Source organism: Anabrus simplex, chromosome 6, assembly GCF_040414725.1.
Source record: "Anabrus simplex isolate iqAnaSimp1 chromosome 6, ASM4041472v1, whole genome shotgun sequence".
Lineage (NCBI taxonomy): Eukaryota > Metazoa > Arthropoda > Insecta > Orthoptera > Tettigoniidae > Anabrus > Anabrus simplex.
The window spans coordinates 274,400,839-274,422,476 of NC_090270.1; the positions used below are offsets into that span (position 1 = coordinate 274,400,839).

The following is a 21,638-nucleotide window of genomic DNA, read 5'->3' on the forward strand; positions in this document are numbered from 1 at the left end:
AGCGGTGATCCTAAATAGGCCTGCCCAAACACAGATGCAGGACCAAATTCCTGAGTAGTCATAAGGTTTCAGAAAGACGACCATCACACATCTGCTGCCAACGTACAGGTCTGAACTACAGGCTTCCAGTTTCACCCGAAAACCTGCCTCCACCATCCTTACTCCATCGCCATTGGATATGAGTTGAAGGGGATCATCCGCCTGAAGCCGTTGGCCCCTATGGGGGGTCGAGTTATTTACCACCACTCGACACTTGGTGTTAGCTGTTTTTACAGCTGGTTGCTAAGCCAGCTAACCCTCGTCCTTTCCCATTCCGGACTTGGGACCGGACAATGGTGGAAGTGTGGCCATAATAACAGTCCCGGTATTTGACTGATGTAAAAATGGGGAAACTACGCAAAATAATCTTCAGGGCTACCGATGGTGTGTTTCGAACGTCGCTTTAGTGTCGATAATATTACAAGATTTTATTTTTATCAAAAGAGATATTCTTATCTGTGGGCAAGTCATGCTCATGCTTAGCCATATTTGAGTAATGTGTAGGAAGATGACAGCTGACTAATGTTTGGCTCACACATTGATGAATTTCAATGGTTGCGACAAGCAAGAGTTGCACAGAAGATACTTCTATTTCCATTTTCGAACCAATACTGAAACTAACTAAACACCGGCTGAAGATTGTTTAAACAATGGAAGATAGTGATTGACTTAGACGTTGTTTAGGTAGACATTGTCTAACTAATCATCGTTTCTGCAATCAGTCCACAGTGTCCCCAACCTTGTTGTTTATTATTGGTCTTTATTCAAATGAGAATTCCAGCCAAGCCAAATAGAGTTAATACATGCACAATGAAAGTGGGAACAAATGAATGATACTGTTACTGCCTGTTTTGTTGATCGAAGTTTAATCTAGGATGACCCATTAGCGTGCATGTACACACAAATATACTTGAAAATGAATGGCAACACTTCACCTATTATAGTTGTGGACAAAACATGATGACCTCGCCTCACACCACTACCCTCCAGCGGCAACCCGATATCTACTAGGGGCTAATAGGATTTACTACATCTGCCGTAGTCAGAGTTAGCAAATCGTCTACCTCATTAGCACCAAACGAGCCAGAGCAGGAATAAAACCTGTTTATGGAATCTATTTGTCATTTCGATGTAAAATGAATTATTATTATTATTATTATTATTATTGTAGCTCGGGAAAAAATTATGTTAATATGTTAATTATGTTAATATGTAATTATGTTAATATTGTACTATGGCGATCTAAAGTAGGTTATGAGGTAACGAAGGCCGGCCCCTGAATACTAAAAAGCAAACTTAAACGACCCATAAACTGGACTAGCTCAGTGATAGTGCAATGGGCTAGTAACCCGAAGTCGGGAAGTGTCGTGGGTTCAAATCCTACTGGCTGTTCTTGAAATGATTTCTGTAGTTTTCCATTTCACGTAAATGCCGGAACATTATAAGGCTGAAATAGCCACATTAATAATAATAATAATAATAATAATAATAATAATAATAATAATAATGAAAAATGAAATGTCGTATGGCTTTTAGTGCCGGGATATCCCAGGACGAATTCGGGTCGTCAGGTGCAGGTCTTTCTATTTGACTCCCGTAGGCGACCTGCGCATCGTGATGAGGATGAATGGTGATGAAGACAACACGTACACTCAGCCCCCGTGCCACTGGAATTAACCAATTAAGGTTAAAATCCCCGACCCGGCCGGGAATCGAACCCGGGACCCTCTGAACCAAAGGCCAGTACAATGACCGTTCAGCCCAGATAAACCCAAATGACACCGCGGACAGAAACCTTTATAGGAAAAAAATTAATGGATGGAAAGTGCAACCAGAGAACGAAGTGAAAAAGAAGACTGGAGCAAAGTGGACAGAAGAACGAAAAAGGATCCACGGAGAAAGGATGAGAGCTGTTTGGCAACTCAGAAAACAGAATCGTTAGAGCTTTGCGTGATCCACTGGGTCCATACGCACATAATAAATAATAATAATAATAATAATAATAATAATAATAATAATAATAATAATAATAATAATATAATTCCCTGCAGCTGTTGTTGCTATTATCATATAATTGTTAACAGAATGAATGTTCAAAAATTACCTAATTTTATCCCACCAATAGGCTGCACAGTTTGTAATGTAAACAATTTTAAAAGTGAAAATAATATTGTATTCATACTAAATGAAGAGACAACTGAATTATTATTATTATTAACTATTCATCATTAGTATAATTATTGGCTCCTCCGTGGCCCAGACGGTAGCCTCTGATAGTTAAGGGAAATCAATACCATTTAAGGCGTTAATTCCCACTCCCCGGAGGCCCCCGGTTCAATTTCCGGTCAGGCCAGGGATTTTTACCTGGACCTGAGGGCTGGTTCGAGATCCACTCAGCCTACGTGATTAGAAATGAGGAGGTGTCTGACAGTGAGATAGCGGCCCCGGTCTAGAAAGCCAAGAAAAACGGCCGAGAGGATTCGCCGTGCTGACCATACGACACCTCGTAATTTGCAGGCATTCGGGCTGAGCAGCGGTCGCTTGGTACGCCAAGGCCCTTCAAGGGCTGTAGTGCTATGGGGGGTCCATAAATATTTGTAAAAGGGAAAAATACATTTAATTCGACGTATTGGTAGCTTTCGACGTAGCTTTTCTGAGGAAGCTAGTTATTATTATTATTATTATTATTATTATTATTATCAACAAATACATCGCAGTTGGGAACAGGTGGAAATGGTCACTTACATTAGTGTGATAATAAAGTAAAGTTAAAATATATTTACCCAACTACTACTACTACTACTACTACTACCACCACCACCACCACCCAAACCACCACCACTACAACAAGAGTACAGAAAGCAATTCCATGGAAAGAAAATATTACAAGAAATACTACTAGTTTAACATTTTAAATCCAGTATCATCATATACCGGTACATAAAGATTAACCATTAATCTATTTTCTTGTTTTTTATTATTAAAATTTGACCTTAATCCTCGTCGTCGTCTTCCTCCTCAGAACCAAAAGAATCTGTTGGTTGTATACAAATCTTCTCATTGTCAACAATGGACTGAATGTTCTTGTAGCTATTTTCTATTTTCTCCACGTGGCTGATGTAATTTCTCCACTTTTCAGGTGTCAGCATCTCAATGGGATTAAAATGCAGTGGTATGGCGGTATGCACAAGACTGTGTCCATAACTGGCTGCCAATTGGTCTACAACATACTACTTATATGAACAGGATGAGGGACAAGAATATTTTAATCAATCAATCATATACTGAAGGATTTGATCTTTTTTTTTTTTTTTTTTTTTTTTTTTTTTTTTTTTTTTTTTTTTTTTTTTTACAGGATTGATTGTGTCTGGGGTTAAATACACGGCTGTGGTAGGAGGCATTATCCATAACTATTACAGATGGTCCTTCTAAGCGTCGTAGTATCTTCTCTTTACCGTAGTAACACAGATTCCTGTCGCTTCCGATGCTAAATTATTTAAATTTTTACCAGTTATAACACCGCCATTTCCTAAAACACCTCGTAAGAAATTGTTAATGTTCCTCACCAATTCACGGTTTGTTTTTGAAATTCAACACCTCTGCCAATCACATTTTCGTCACTTTTAGTTGGAGTTCTTGGTGAGGATGAAGAAGAAGAAGAAGAAGAAGAAGAAGGTCCAGACAGCTGGTTTAATTTCGCTTCGTTACACGGTGATTCTTGATTTACCCACGGCCGGAAGAATACCGACATATTACTGCTCTTGCGATAAACTGATAAGTTATGAATATTACAAATATCAGTTATTTCGTATCTTACTATTAATAATGCTCACTAGGTCACTGCACTGCACTCGGCCTGAAGAAAGAGTCAAGACTGAAGAGAGTGGTTTGGCAACCTCTCCATACCAAGCAAGGATCACATGGAGCTCATTAACTCAGCAGGGTGTAGGGTGGAATTTACAGCTGGCTTCCAGGTCGCTTCCAAGAACTGAGGTCGTCATGTTTTGTCCCCAACTATACTGGCTATTTACAAAAGTCTCTTATCCTCACAGTAGGTCTCCAGGTGGCTGGTATCTACCTGGAACGGGCGACCCTTCCGTAATCTTCATTGACAGCTCTTAACTTTCACTTGAGATGCACCACTGTCACTTTACATACAACCTCCATGCACACAGGTTCGAACACAAGTCTATTGACTATTACAACACATGACTGCTGTAAACTTGGCTCAACTCCAGACAAGCCTGAAAAAGCGCACAATCAATTCACTTGAGTGCTCCACTCACTGAACACATATCACTCTACAACTCTACACCAACTACTAAGTAATGATGACAAATGCTAACACTATTCCAACATGACAATACTTTCAACTTTCCTCAAAGACAACAATTAAACATAACTCCATCACAAGACTCCAATACACTCAATGACAACAACTGCTCCAACACGACGATACTCTTGACACTCCTCGCTACTCCTTGTTTCGTGGTGACCCTGCTGATCCCCAGTGATGAAGCACTAGAAATATTCAGAGTGTGACCAGAATACAAACATTCTTGTTTTGCACTCCAAAGTCCATAGACACCAAATGAAAAGCACAATACAAGCAGAGGCCATCTCATGCTCTCAAGCCAGCTGGCATGTGTCCAGCCTGGCTCACTCATTCTTTCTGGGAAATACAAAAGGGGCTATAACAGGGCTGACAGTTGTATGGGCACATAATAGAAAAGTATACACGTCCATGCAGAGAACTAAATTACGTTCAACTAAACTATGAGAACAGGGAGCCTCCGTGGCTCAAGCGGCAGCGCGTCTGCCTCTCACCGCTGAATACAGTGGTTCAAATCCCGGTCACTCCATGCGAGATTTGTGCTGGACAAAGCGGAGGCGGGATAGGTTTTCCTCTGGATACTCCGGTTTTCCCTGTCATCTTTCATTCCAGCAAGACTCTCCATTACATTTCATAGCATTTATCACTCATTAACAAATCACCTTGGGAGTGGCGACCCCATTGTAATAACAGCCTATACATGTTTCATTCATTACATCCTTGACCCGGTCAATGACTGGAAAACAGGTTGAAGGTTTTCATTTTCATAAACTATGAGAACTAACATTCTACACAGGAGGATCGTAACTATATGGAGTATTTATGATTGGTAAAGTCTTGTTCCTTGCCTGAATTGTCAGCGAACTGGCCTTTGGTTCAAAGGACTTTGAGTTTGATTCACGGCCTGGCCAAGGATTTTAATTGCATATGATTAATTATCTCCAGTTTGGAGAATGGGTTTTTTGGTCGTCTTGGTGCACACCACAAGTAAAAAGGATGACAGTTTACCACCTAATCAATACTTTATATAATAAAGTGTCTAAAATCTTTCAATCACATTGAAACACAGTACCGGTTTTGACCTGTTAATTAGGTCATCATCAGCTGCTGATGAACCTGCTTATTCAATAACGAATATACAATGTAAAACATTACTTAGACTAAACATGAATGCCACATATTCCAATAAAATATAAGGCTGTATTGTAAAAATATATACAACACGGTACAGTTCTTGAATTGAAATAATAACATTAAGTTATTTATTAGACCACCTAATCAATACAAAATTGACAATATTAATTACCATATAATCCCAAATACAGTAGAAGTCCACTATAGCGAGTATGGCATATAACGAAAATCGATTTTGTATTGATTAGGTGGTCTAATAAATAACTTAATGTTATTATTTCAATCAAATACCATCAATACGGACCAAAAATGATATTTGTTACATGTAACAGTTCTTGAAGTCGAAACCGGTACTGTGTTTTAATGTGATTGAAAGATTTTAGACACTTTGTATAATAAAGTATTGATTAGGTGGAAAATTCTCATCCTTTATACTTGTATGCTCAAACTATCAATATGGACAATGAAGCTGATAGACTACAGTTGGTGCACATCTTCATTTACATACAACACACAATACTACTAATCACCACAGATACATGCAATAATAAATACAGCCTTCCATATAGGATTAGTACCAGGAAAGGCACCTGACCGTAGAACTAGACTGAATTCACATCAAGTTCCGACCCCAATAAATTGGGGAAAAGGCTAGGAAGAAGACTTTATTATAGGTACAGTAATGAAACGTCAACAATTTGTTAAGGACTATATTAATTACCATATAATCCCAAATACAGTAGAAGTCCACTATAGCGAGTATGGCATATAACGAAAATCCCGTTCTAACGACAATTTTTGTCTGCCCCTTCAAAATTCCTCTATTACACTGTGTATTATCCTTCGGTTACAGCGAGATCCCTATCACTGACATATCAGTTATTACGAGCAATTAAGCGCGCATAATTTTTTCCGTTACTGATATTTATGCACTCCAGCAATTATGTTGCGTACGATCGATCACCTTCGGTATCGTTTCCTTGCTATGTCCACTAGTGAGCTCTCTCGCCATTCGAAGGCAACGTCAAAAGTCATTAGTAATAACCATCGACTGCCGTTCCGTAAAGAAAATTTGAAATGAAAGAGAACATATTTTCGTAACAAATACGTAAATAACGTGTCTGATAACAGTTGTTAACTTGTTAAAATAAAGGCTTACAAACAATATTTTTATTTTAATACTAAATACTGCAATTAAGGACGGGATACACCTCAAAATATGGCAGAGAGCATCATTGATTTCAGAGGTTTGTTTATATTTTCTCTTGTCTGGTTAAATTACGGTAAGGCTATTATCATGTAAATTTATAGCGAGAAACTTATCATTTCTCTACTAGTGCTTGAGTATGTTTTCATCATGTGTATAGTACGGTTAAATTAGGATGTGTGACACTGTTTGAATAAGAAAACTCAAACGTTTGCCACAAAATGCAATCGATCATCTTTGGTACGGTATAGTTTTTCTCACTATGTGCATTTGCAAGCTCTCTCGTCAACATTCAAAGGCGATGTTGGGGTTGATTAGTAATAACCACCGATTGCTGTTCCCTAAAGAATATTCTAAATGAAAGAGGATAACACGTTTTCGTAATAAATACGTAAATAACGTGGCCGACAGCAGTTGTTAACTCTTTAAAAATAAATGAAGTAAACGATTTCTTAATTTTAATATTATATACGGAAATTAAGTAAAAATGTGATACACCTCAAGATATGGCAGAGTACATCACTGATTTCAGAGGAGAGTTTATATTTTCTTGCTTCTACTTAAATTCTTAGTGAGGAGGTTATCATTCCTCTACATGCATTTGAAATGTTGTCATGATACATATACCGTTAGGTTAGCAGGCGCCATTTGAAGAAGAAAACTGAAATGTTTGGCACAGAAGCCTCTGGAGTGATACCATATTTCTCCTAATTCAAGAGGACTTTTTTTCTCAAAATATCATGTGAAAAATCACGGGTTGTCTTGCATTCGCGGCCTAACAGCCTAATAATAATGAACACCACTGGCAACTACCACAGTTACCACGCTGCTGCTTTTCACCACCCCCTCCGTGCGCACAATATACACATTGACAATAAACGACCACCTCTTTCTTTATTATACATTGCTAGCCAGGCAACCAGTTGAACAGTGCCTCTGTGTAACACCAATGGATCTCCGGAAATAGTGAAGAGAGAATGACGTTCTATTAGACTCTACAAAACGTTTCTCAAATCTGCAGAATGGCATCAAAACAGGTGAGCCTTCGAATTCTTAGAAAGGCTATGGCTCAGTGGCAGATTTATAATGTGTCTACTGTACCTGACGCTTAGTAAAATTAAGTTTTATAGACAGCAGGAATATTTTCATGATGGATGCTCATATTGTAAAGATATGTGGAAGAGGTATTGCCGGCAAATTTTCAACAGGTTCTCGTCGATAATATAATGCAAATGATACAGATCTTGATTCTCATAGGGAACATGAAATATTTGGAATTTTTGGAAGTGAGACATTGTCTCTCGTAGTGCACTGGCACTGCTGGTGGCTTCAGGTGGCCTATGCAGTGGCCTCCACGGTATGCACTAGCCTTGCGTCTTGGTAGGTGTGCTAAGTACCAACTGATGAGCCCAACTTAGCACACGAGGGCGAAACGCAGGCAACCAGGAATGAGTTAGCTGGAAAGTTTATAATGTCCAATAACGGACCATTATATTGGTAATATAATGCAAACGTTAAGTCAATGGTTATTTCCGTCCACTTTCTTTATTGCTTTTGTTGATGTTTCCATGGATACATATTAATATTTCCTTGCAATCCCAACATGTCTACGAGATGTTGGTAATTGTATTTCAGCTATATATTTCGCAGCCAAAGAGTCTAAATATGAGAGAGTAAATTGCCACATAAAGCTTTAGTGAAGGTAAAATCAGTGCCATGGCCGAGTCGGATGAAGCTTGAATATTACGTTTTTTGGAGGAAAGCGATGTCAGCGACAGTTTTTCCGATTAAAGTTATACTGAATTACCTTCCAGTGACGTTAGCACTAGTAGTTCTCCGAAGAATTAGGTGACATTATTGGAGAAAATGAAGACAGGGACGTAGGTGAACGTGTGCATAACCTAGAAGACTGGAAGTGGACACCAACATACAATGTACCAAATAATATGCGGTGTATTAGAGATGTATAAGAGTGTTTTAAGATCTACCACACTGTGTTAACTATTGTTAGAAGTGAACTGTGTTTCAGTGTGTTAACTTGCTGTAGCAAAAGTGTTCTCTTTTAAGCTAGATTAAATCAGAATCAATGTATATTTATTTTCAAGAAAAATTGCAGTTCAATGGGTTAAACACTCGGAAGTAGAATAATTGTGTAGCCGCTAGAAAATACAGCATAGGACTAACTAAAAGCCAATTTTTGGCACTAGTCTGAAGACAAAGATAGCTAAAAAATGCATTCAGTGGCTCACAACAAGGATGCTTTAAAGAAGTCGAAGATGAAATTGTGAGGTATGTGCATGAAAACCGCAAGGGCGGAACGGCCATACCACAGTGCAGTAAACTCGTTCGTTGACCTTCAAAGTCCACGATTAGGCCTATACATCGCTAGCCGCTGAAGTTGGCCGAACCCAGCAAGCGAGACGTGCGGGTAGCAGCCGGTTGTAGCTGACGCTGAGTAAAAGTAACAGTTTTATAGACAGCAAGAATATTTTCCCAATGGATCGTCGTATTGTAGAGACGTGTGAATTAGATATTGCCGGCAAATTTTCAACGGGTTCTCTTTGATATTAATGGTTATTAGACCTGCATAAATAAAGAATAATTGTGCAGCCGCAAAAAAATACAGCATAACTAAAGCCAATGTTCGGTGCTGGCGTGAAGACAAAGATAATCTAAAAATGCGTACTGTAAAGTACATATGATTTTACAAAGTACTTTTTAAGCTTGATCGTATTACATTCAGGGTCGTCTTGGATGAAATTTAACGTACACTTTCACGTAGTATAGGATTTCGAAATATAATAAACAAGCCGTTGTGTGGATATCATACGCGAAAACGCAAGTTTTGAACAAATTGATTGCCATTTCATACCGATTTTAATGTGTATGGGGGTTTTTCCGAGGCTGATTTACTATTACCATATCATATATAGGCTATTATTACGATGGGTCGCCACTCACAAAGGCATTTTATACCTAGTGCCAGGTGTTATTCTAGACCGCTCCAATGAAGTACAGGCGCCTTCTATAGCCGCTCCTCTGGAGTACAGACGCTACAAGTTTCGCTCTTCTGCCACCTTCTCCGCCGCTGATGTCGTCGGGTTCTTCACCCATACCCTGGGCTTGGACCCTCCATATTTGTGATCCCTGGAGAGAGGGTGTCCCAGTATTTTAAAGCCCCCAGGAACTAGGCTACCTGTTGTTCCGTGGGTTGTATTGGGTATTTCAACCAACCCTACTGAATTGTAGGGTCCCCCTATCCGCCACCAGGGGAAGTGCTCTCTAGGGGTTAACAGGCTCCCCCCAGGGGAAAGGCAAGGAAAGGGCACTGAAAATTGGAAGTCAAGAGTCTGAAAATTGTGGACAGCTTTAAATACAGTAGAACGTTATAGCAAGAATTAATACTGGCAAACAATATACTCGCTATAGCGGATTGTCGCTGTATCCGATTTTTGTAAGTCGGGAAAACCCCCCCTGCACATTAAAATCAGTATGAAACGGCAATCAGTTTGTTCAAAACTTGTGTTTTCGCGGATAATATCCACACTAACAATTTGTTGGTTATTTTGATCCACCTTTTCAATACAAATTACAAGCAACCTTTTTCAGTATGGTCTACAGAGCCTACAAAATACCCTTATCACCCGCGAATTTTACAAAAGAAATAAATTTTATAAAAGAACTAGCACTAGCCAATGGATATAAAGCAGACATAGTAAATCGAATCATCAACAAAGTAAAGCTCAAAATAGCCACAAACCTCACACCGGAAAAGACTAAAAAATACAAATACGCAACCTTCACTTACACCAGTTCAAAGATTCACCAAATAGCAAACCCACTCAAAAAACGAGATATGCAAATAGCCTTTAAAACATATAACACTAACAAAAACTTATTTTTTAACCATAACACAGTAAATGCCTACAATAACAAATTTCAAGGCTCCGGAATATACAGACTAACATGTGCACAGTGTAAATCTTCATATGTTGGCCAAACTGGACGCAGTTTCCTAACCAGATACATGGAACACTTTAACGCCTTAAAACACAAATACTCCGCAATGAGTAATCATATGAAAGAAACCGGCCATCATTACACCTCAATGACCTTACAATAATCAAAAGAATCGAAAAGGGGAAGCTAATGACAGAATTCGAAAACATATATATTTATTTGGATCAATACTTTAATAAAGGAAAAAACTTGAAATACGCGGTCGAAATAAAAAGTCTGTTAATAGAGCAGTTGCCAACATTATTACGAAATCTCAAATCAGATAAAAGCAAATTCTTTAAAATATTCAATCTAAATACACTGACAACTGAAACCATTTCGGCAACGCAAAAAAGTCCCCCTCCACATAACACGCCAAAGCTTAACGCCCCGCCTGCAGGATCGTCCTCTACCCCCACCTCGACAACAGATAAGAATTCCCTACCACATAGCACATCAATAGCAAATGCCCCGCCCAACATCTCTTCCCCTCAACCCCCTACCCGCCCTTCACAACAGCTCTTTCATACGTACAACACAAGGAGTAGAGCCACAACAGACAATAGTCACAGTAACGCAATAAGGTCCACAAGATTCTGTAGCAGCAGACAAAGGGGTAAGTGATAATGCAACATCAACACTCACATTACAAACACAACACACACACACAATATTACTTAAGTTCATTTCCATTTGTTCCAGATGCTTCTTCCATTCTATAAATCGAAAGAAACATAATCAGATACTCAAAATTTGGATTGAAGCCACTTTTAACCATAACTTACATCAAAACAATCAACTTCCAACGGAGAGTCTGTTCGCTACAAACAAGAATTAAATATGTCAATACTTCCTCTGATCAAATTGCCAAACTGCAGCAGCAAGCCGCATCAAATCTAGAAGCCATTTTCCAACGAACCCAAGACTTCAATTCTAGATTATCATCATGACTAATCATGCATAATGCAAAATTACAGTCTTTTTAAATAACATTATTAGAGAGCACAATTCTTAACTAAAATTCTCAATACTGAAATGTTACTGTATTCTAGAAACCAACGCACTTCAGAAACTATGGCTCCTACATATTAACATCCAATATTTATATTTATGACTCAAATTTTAATGCCAAATCATAGTTGAATCAATTTTATTTTAACATTGCAAACAATTTTTAACCAAATTTTCAAATTGTAAAAACTGTATTTTGGACGTCAATGTGTTTTAGAATTAAGAGTTACTCCATTTTAACATTGCAAATCATATTGTCATAATTTTTAATGTGTATATTATTCTTGTGTTTTAAATATTGTTATCACTGAAATTAGATTTACATTCAATGTAATGAAATTTGTAACAACAATCCAAATATGACAAACCTTGAGGCAATTGTATAGGCCGATGATGCTTGTGAATAAAAGCGAAACATGTCCCGGTAAATTAGTGTAACATTACAACTTATCAACACAAACTGTAATTTGTATTGAAAAGGTGGATCAAAATAACCAACAAATTGTTAGTATATCATAGCATACAGTAGTTCAATATGGGTCTAACAATGAGATTAGTTACATGTAATAAAATAATATCCACACTACGGCTTACTTGTTATTTTTCGAAATCCGATACTACGTGAAAGTGTACGTTTAATTCTGAAAAAAAACCTATCACCGTATTTTTCTGAATCCAAGACGACACCCACTTTTCCCTTAAAAACATGTTAATCAGGCTTAAAAAGTGCTTTGTAAAATCATATGAATGTCTTTCTTATTCAGTACGCATTCTTAGACTACTTGTAGACGCCGAACATTGGCTTTAGTTATGCTGTATTTTTTTTTTGCGACTGTACAATTATGCTTTATTTCAGCAGGTTTAATAACCGTTAACTGAAAATTGGCATCATAATATCGAAGAGAACTCGGTGAAAATTTGCCGGTAATACATATTCCACACGTCTCTACAATACGACGATCCACCAGGAAAATATTCTTGCTTACTATAAAACTGTTACTTTCGCTCAGCATCAGATATAACTGGCTGCCGCTACACGCGCGTCTCGCTTGCCGGATTCGAACAACTTCAGCGGCTAGTGAGGTATAGACTTAATCGTGGACTCAAAGTCAATGAACTAGTTTACTGCACCGCGGTATGGCAATTCCACCCTTGCATTTTTGTGCACATACCTCACAATTTCATTTCAACTTCTTTAAAGCGTCCTTCTTGCGGGCCACTGAATGCATTTTTTGTACACTACGCATTTTTAAGCTATCTTTTTCTTTGCGGTAACACCAAATATTGGCTTTAGTTAGGCCTATGTCGTATTTCCTTGCAGCTGCAAAATTATTATACATTTCCGAGTGTTTAATAGCTGTAAGAGAGGTAACTTAAAGGGTCCACCTTTTCAATACAAATAAATGTTATCACATTGCTGTCCGGCCCATCTGATGTATAACTGGCCCCTGTGGCCGGAAGTTTTTGGCAGGGACATGGAGTTATTGCAGGGTATCATAATTGAATAATTTTAGGTTCATTCACAGTTATATCTGTTAACTTTAAAGTTTTTGGTGAGATTTTATATTTCGGTTCATTTTGGTAATGATAACTGTTTGATTCCTCCACCATATACGCCAACAAATCATTACAAATGAACAACTTGACATCACAATCTATATTTTCAGGTTCACTTGGCGAAGGATTAACGCCAGGCGTCCACGAGAAAGACTCCAAAAACAGTATAATATCCTGTTAGGCCACTCAATCCCAGAAATAAGGAGAATATTATCAACAGTACTTACATCTAGACCATCTTTGCTATCTGAAGCATCAGGTCATTGCTCGCATGGTGCAATAAACGTGTCATTCAACGCATCACTTCCACATAAATGCATGACACTAGCACTAGAATTATCATTAGACAATTCATCTTCACTCTCCTCACAATCACGGGAAACATATGACAAATTTTCAGCGTATAATTCATGTATAGTATCACCAGGAGTCAGTCCACTGTTTTTGTTTACCGGCGCTGCTATTTTTGTTTACTAGCGTTGATGGATACACGGAAGATATTCAAAGGCAAAAACAAATGCCACTGACGCACTAAAACGGGCAAAACCAGTACTAAAAGAAGCGATTTTCTACCATTTAGGCACATCAACGTAAATCTCCAAATAGTTCCTCAATAACCGTTAGATGGCATCAGAAGACAGACTTGCACAAACACGTATTCATACACGAGTGGCCGCAGAGCACCGTGCTTGGAAACACGTATTGATACGTGAGCGGACAGCATTGTGTTAAAAGGGGGCTAGTTTCAACGCTATTTAGTCATCTTCAGCCAAAATGTGAGAAATAAGCATAGGTGTATACATACAAACATATACATTACACAAAATATAACATTATGCTTAAATAAGAGTAAAAAGGGGAATAAAATAGTGAATAGATTTTCAATCACAAGTTCAGATCTTGACAGTCATTATCAAAACAACCCACAGAGGGTGAATTAAAATACCAATCTGATTGTATAGACACGAATTAGGAACTCAACAAACATAATTTTTAAAATACAGTAAAACCTGCTTTATACATAACTCGGTTCTGCGTAATTCGTATTTGTATGTAATTTCCTTTAGGTCCCGGCAAAATGTAATTTAAAAGCGTGTTAATTAAACCTTGTTTATACGTAATCTGTTTACACGTAATTCGCTGTTATACGTAGCAAGTGTCAGCGAAATATAACTGAGTTTTGCATAGTAATTGTAATGATCACGTGCTTTTTTAAAAGAAACTACTGTGTTTACAAAGTTTCCTCTTTGTCGGCGTAGGCGGAAGTAGAGCGGTCGGGTTTTGATGCTGAAACAGAATTAAATTAATAAATAAGGTAGTTCAACCTATTAAATACAAATAAACACAAAATGTATTGTTACATTCCTATTTAATTATAAGTGGAAGCGGTACCGGTTTCGACCCCAATCCGGGATAATTAAATACGAATGTAACAAAACATTTTGTATTTATTGAATAGGTTGAACTACCTTATTTATTATTTTAATTTCATTGTGATACATTTCAATACGGAACATTATGAAATTTTTATCTTTAAATGCTGAAACATAACACAAAGAGTTTCGCCGAGTGACACTGTTGACCCTTACTTGGCGACTTAAGAAAGGCCAACCGAACAAGTCCCCTTCGCTCTCCATCTCGCTCCTCCTCCACCTTCATCGTTTTTGACCTTCACAATGCTGCTAAAGATTAAGACACTTTACAAGCAAAGTGGGCGGTTTCGGCGCGGAAACAAAATAAAATACCGTAAATTTGTTTAAATATCAGAATTTCTTTTGTGGGAACAACGGAGAAGTAAAATGTCCACGGTGCCGGTATCTGGTGTTTACTGTTGAACAGTGGTTTTGTCATTCAGTTGCTTTTGGTTAGCCATGGAGAACAGAAAAAGGAAGTTATACCCTATACGGAAAAGTAAAATTTATATGAGAAGTGGACGCTAATCCACACAAAACAAAACCTGAAATTTCTTCAGACTTAGGGATTGCTTATACCACGCTATGTACAGTCATCAGTAAAAGAAACACTATTTTGGATGAGTTCTTAAAACTGGGTTCAAAATCAGCAAAGCGCAGCCATCAACAAGAAGGAAGGTACGTAGATTTGGAGAAAGCACTTTTCACATGGTTCCAGCAAAAAGCGGGCTGCAGCTCTACCAATTAGTGGCAACATGTTAAAGGCAAAGGCAATAGATTTAGCTAAAACGATGAGTATCACTGCTGACTTCAAGGCTTCATCAGGATGGTTTCAAGGATTTAAAGATCGTCATGGAATCAGAGGGAGAACAATTTGCGGTGACTCAAAAGCTGTGGACGTCGTCACGGTGCAACACTGGAAAGAAGAGGTTCTGCTGGGTATCGTAAGCGATTATCAGCCTCCAAACATCTACAATTGTGATAATTTCGTGTGGCTATTTCTAGCCAAGTGCAGCCCTTGTAAGGCAGACCCTCCAATCAGGGTGGGCGGCATCTGCCATGTGTAGGTAACTGCGTGTTATTGTGGTGGAGGGTAGTGTTATGTGTGGTGTGTGAGTTGCAGGGATGTTGGGGACAGCACAAACAACCAGCCCCCGGGCCATTGGAATTAACCAATGAAGGTTAAAATTCCCCACCCGGCCGGGAATCGAACCCGGGATCCTCTGAACCGAAGGCCAGTACGCTGACCATTCAGCCAACGAGTCGGATTACAATTGTGATGAGACCGGCCTATTCTACAATCTCCTTCCTAATAAAACATTAGCTGAAAAAGGTGACTCGTGCCATGGAGGGAAGGAACGTAAAATTTGTGTAACAGTACTTCTCGCCACCAATGCAGATGGATCTGACAAACTTCCTCCACTTGTGACAGAAAAATCGAAGAATCCGAGGTGTTTTAAGGGTGCGAAAGCAAAACCTACGGAATATGAGTCCAACAGAAATTCTTGAATGACTATGCTTCTAATGGAACAGTGGTTGGAACTGGACATTAAAATGAAAAACACAAGAAGATCTTTCTTCTAATGGATAGATGTGCAGCACATCCACCTCAAATCATTCTGGAGAATTTCCGCACTTGAATTTAACACAGATTCTGGCGCATCACTTCGTGACAGAAGAAAATCCTGAAGACTACGTGCCATGTTTGTTGCCTGCACAAGAGTCAAACTCGATTGAACACTGAGGCAAATCTTCCACTTCCTCCTCATAATCACATGGATTCCTATCTATTGTTTTAGAAATCGTTGTGTTTGAATACATGTCCTTTATGTTACTTTGTGTTACTTTCCTCTAATTCAAAATCCTTGGTTCTGTTGCAAAATTCAATTATGTTGTTGAGTACTGCTGTTGAAGTAAACTTAAAATGTTTCTTTAAAAAAATCTGTGTAAACCTTACCACCATATGGGTTGGACTATTTCTAAAATTTACTGTTGAACTTTCGATGTGTTTATGAATAGTGTAATTTTAGTGTTCTTTTATGACATTTAACATATACAGTAAAACCTTGTTAAGAAGTTTCTACAGTGGACAACAAAAAAGAACGTGTTAAGCAAGAAAACATACTACTGAATACATGAATAAAAACTGTCCAACAGTGATATACAGTAGAAAGACTAATTACATGCGCTTTGAAATGTATCATCCTGTGCGAGATACTAAAGCCATCATTTTGTAACTCTGTAATATAATAAAGCAATTAGTCTTCCAGCTCCGGAAACCAGTTTACAGGCCTCTGAATGGCTTATGTGTTCGGATGGTGGTTCCTAGTGCAGCTTCCTGTTTATGCCAGTAGCGAACATTAAACTTAAGCCACACTGAATTCTCGTCCAGCAGCTCTGTTACTATGTTCTTCAGCATATTTTATCACCGAGTTTAAACCCAGCTGTATAACTTGCACGTTTCTCCATAACTTAAAGATCGTCCTACACGAAAAAACTTAACTGAGAAACAACATTAAAACATGAAGACAGAATACTGGTACCTGTTGACAATACAACAGATACACGACACCTAATACCGTGATCACTTGACTGCCTGGACAGGGAAACACTCCCAGTTCATGTAATCAGCTCTGCTGGACGGGTAGCGATAAGCATATTGACAAAGACAGAAGATGGAGAGGGATGGCCGAGTGTGACTGACTGGCTAGGAATGCGGCCTAGGGGTGGGGGTTTGCGAGTTAGGTGTTTCTTGTTACAACAGCCAGCCTCAGCCATTCTGCAGTTAGAAAGAAATGCACCTTCTTCTTGTACTGTCACTTACAAAGTACCGTAACAGCAATGGGTTCAGTCCCAATATTGAATGTAGGCACATCCACGGAGTACCCAAAATTTAATTTGTGTATGTACCATATGTCTTTATGATAACATAAGAAATTAATGTACGTTATGTGCAAGGAATTTTTTCCTGAAATTTCAAATGTTAAAAATGGGGTGGGTGCGAGATATACGCGGTGGCAAGTTATATGCGAGCAAATACGGTATACTTTTTTAATACCAGAAACCATCTACAATAATTCAGCTTCAGTGCGACTTTAGTGGTGATAATGCTTTTAATAGTAGAGCAGGACATCAAGGTGCAAGTTATCATCTGACATATTACTCAATTTATGAACTATTACTGTAATTGAAGTTGTGAGTATGCTAAACAGAGAGTTGTGTGTGATAAGATTCTTTCAACATTATGTAATACGACAGATTTAAGATACTAACCAGGAAAGCAAAGTGGAAACATGCTGATTAGGTTTCAATCTGCTAAGAATTCTTAAGAGGTGTGTGTTACTAAGCAGAGAGGACTTACCTTCCACAAGCAGCTGTTTCACTTGATCAAGTAGGGGAAGCAATCTAAGCCGACTAAGAGGGATGATATTTGAGGAGGAAGCAACATCTGCATGCTGAGTGATTAGCACATCCATATACTGCTCTTTGTTGAGAGTCAGTTCTGAGGGCCTCTCGTCCTGCTGGGAACAATACAGCTTGCCTCTTTCTCTCTGGAACAAAGAAATGCAGTTCCAGACACATGCAGAGAATCGTAAAAATGTGCTGCCAACAGTGAAAGGAGCTAAAGAATACTTTTAGAGTCAAATGTACCGTATTTACTCGAGTATTAGACACCCCCTGGCTTTTTCAGATGAAAATGAAAAAAAAAATCTTGCCTATAACCCCCCCCCCCCCCCCCAACGTAATTCGTCAGAGAACGATGACGATTCCACTTCAAAGCGGGTACAAGTCTTATTGCAGCTCTGTTGACATCGCACAAATTTGTGAATAGTTTCGTCCGTACAACCTTCGCAATAAAAAAACGTCGAATCCATGCGTTACATCTGTGTTTCGTAGTTAAGAAATGTCTGTCTCTGTAGCATAGGTCTACTGCAGCTCTGATGACATTGCACAAATAGATGAATAGGCCTAGCTTCGTGTCCAACCCGTGCATTGCAAGCATGCATCAGTCATGCTATATGTCTGTGTTTTGTAGTTAATAAGGTCTGCCAGCATAATGGTTACCACAATTTGTTGCTGTTTTCGGGGGTCAGACTTCGATACCCAGTACCATACTGCCAGAGATTTACGAATGGCAGGAAGGTTGATATGCGGCAAAAGCGGTACATGTAACTCCCCTCCACTGGGGGTATGTCTAAAAGGAGCTGTACCACCTCGGGATGAGGAAACAAGTTTACTTTAGTTGAGAAATACTTGCGGTTGTTGCTATTTATACAGCAGGCGAGATCATTAACAAAGTGGTCGTTTAATATCTCGTAACTCGTAACTTGCCCGAATAATCCCCGCCGTCGAATAATGCCCGCACCCTCATTTTTAGAAGGCTCATTTTGAAAAAATGAAATGGACTAAAATTCCTTCCATCGAAAGAGTAACGTAGGCATAAACAAATATTTCGTATCACTCCGCAAGGTCCACGTGGTGGTAGGCCTACTGCTCAACTGACAGAGACAAACGACTGGCTATTAAGTTCTCTTGTATCAATAATTAATTATATGATAACACGATACCCTTATCCCTTTCTTCTACGGGATCGTGTATGAAGTGAGACGAATCTTCGTGGCGAGTTTTTATGGCCGCATGCCCTTCCTGACATCAACCTCACCAGAGGAATTAATGAGATGTAACGAATGACGTGATATGAGTAACTAAAACGAACTTTTATATGTACCGTAAGCCTGAAAGTCGTGTTCACCATTTTTTCTTTTTACGTTTAGAAATACTGCCTTCCAACAAAAATAGCCAGTATAACTTAAATACATTCAAAGTCTGTTAAATAATAGTATAGAATGTTTACACGTACAATTTATAGCTCTTTATAACCTAGAAATCATGTGTTCACTGCACAAAATTTTGAGGTTATCGCATATTGGACCCCCCTTTATTATTTTTGGCTGTAAAAGTGGGAAGAAAAGGGGTCTAATATGCGAGTAAATACAGTATTACAATTGCACGCTGAATTTCTGGGACTACCATATAATATAAACCAACACTTAATATCTCCCTAAAGAAGATCCACAAAATATTTGAAGAGCTCAAAAAAGGTATTTCATGAAGTACCACATGAACCCATTTGGCACTAAGATTGCATGGTGTACGCAACATTTATGTTACTGTAATTACTCGTGTATATAACACAGCCTAATACTTTTATAGGGAACCATAGGAGAAAAATAATCCCTGCTTATACAGTGAAACTCGGTTAAGAAGTTCCCGCATAAGATGTTTTCCCGCCTAAGAAGTGTGATATTCTTGGTCCCTTGATCGGTTGCAATAAGATATATGTATATTTATCCCGCTTAAAGTGTTCTGTTGTAAATATATTTCCTGGTTAAACAGTTCAAATTTTAGAGCCCCTTGAGATAGAAAACGTCCGCTCAAAGCAGCTCATGGTCCCCGTGCAAGTTGAACCCTGTGTTAGACCGTTTGCGCCTGTCATGGAGCCTCTCCAGGCTTGCCAAGGCCATATGACGTCACGCTATGATATGACAACACCAACGCCAGATGCTCGCTCTCACCTTGTGGAATTGGATTGAACCCATGAGTCGTAATTTCCACTCCACCGTTTACATCAAGCAGAATAGAATCTAATGGGATTCTATGCGGGAAACGCAAAGCATGCAGTGGATGGTTTGATAAAACATTAATGCAGTAAGTTGCGTGCCGCGGCAGGGTGAAGTCATTAATCGAGGTAGAATCAACATTAATTAAAAACCGAAAAATGTATTTGTCCACAACACAGCAGCTTCTTATGCATTACCGTACTGTTTGTTAGGAATACATGAACGACAACCATAGGGAATGCCACTTACAAAATTGTTCATGGTAAATACTGTACATTCCAAGCCATGTCAATTATCGTACTGACATACTGTACTGTATATGGACTCCAAAACGATAATATGATTCTGAAATAAGTTCAACAATAATTGTGAAATAAAGTACCGTATAGGCCTAATCTACGACGAAATTGAATATTTTAACCTGTTTGAGTTTTCATTCCCTTGCTTATTTCCTTCCAGACATTCTCTCTTACGTTGTTGTTGCAATAATGCTTATGGGTCTTGTCATAGAGGAAATTACGTTTTGGAACTAAACTGATAAGATTTTCTGAGTCCATTATTAGTTAGGTGAATAAACTATTACGAAACAAAGAAACATCCCGACTCTATGCAGGAAACAGCCGACTTGCCAGCTGATACATATTATGCCGCCAAACAGCTAGCCAAAAGATCCCGATCGTCTACGAAGTTGAACGAATGCTGATAACCAGCTGGGTGTTGGTGAGAGGGGGCCTGATACACGCACTCAGAGGCATTGCGATACCACGCGTTGGCATAAAATTGAAAGTTATTTTTATTTTTACCTTTATACGAGCTAAGCATTATATTATCGTGTCACTCGTAATTATTACATCGCATTATTAGAACGTAGCACAAGGATGAAGAGACATGAAATAAAATTCTCGCGGGGAAAGAAACTGTTTACGTTTAGATGTGCTAGTGTTGCTACTGCGCCTTTATCACTCGCGCGTAATACCCCAATACTTTCACATGCACTCATTTCTGCAACTTCGAACCTGCTTTTCTTTTCTTCATTACCTTTAGCATGAAGAGGATTAAAGCAGGAAAATAAACTCAATATCGGCTTGTCCATGCGGTACTTGCGAAGCAGCCAGAAACTACGCCCGTGGCCGTGACAACTAGTAGGAATGCAGGGGCGATATAGGCCTATGAATAGGTTCTAAGAATCTCTAAGAATAAGTTGCCGATGTCCCGTCTGCTGCCGTTAACTTGAAGCAGATGTCGGGGGGTGTGAAAAACTGAGGCGGTTTATGGAAGGTTCAGTCAGTGGGCCTCGGAACACATGGAAGGCAATGTGGGAAATG

The 21,638-nt window shown here is 38.8% G+C and overlaps 1 protein-coding gene across 2 annotated transcripts in view; it reads right to left on the bottom strand.

Moving 5' to 3' along the window:
- Polr3E (RNA polymerase III subunit E) overlaps positions 1 to 21,638 on the bottom strand; it is a 125,010-nt gene that overhangs the window by 64,690 nt on the left and 38,682 nt on the right. For both annotated transcript variants that reach the window (XM_067149305.2, XM_067149306.2), the window contains exon 6: positions 18,054 to 18,243. In XM_067149305.2, coding sequence (XP_067005406.2) covers positions 18,054 to 18,243 — 190 coding nt within the window. The remainder of the gene's footprint in view (positions 1 to 18,053; positions 18,244 to 21,638) is intronic.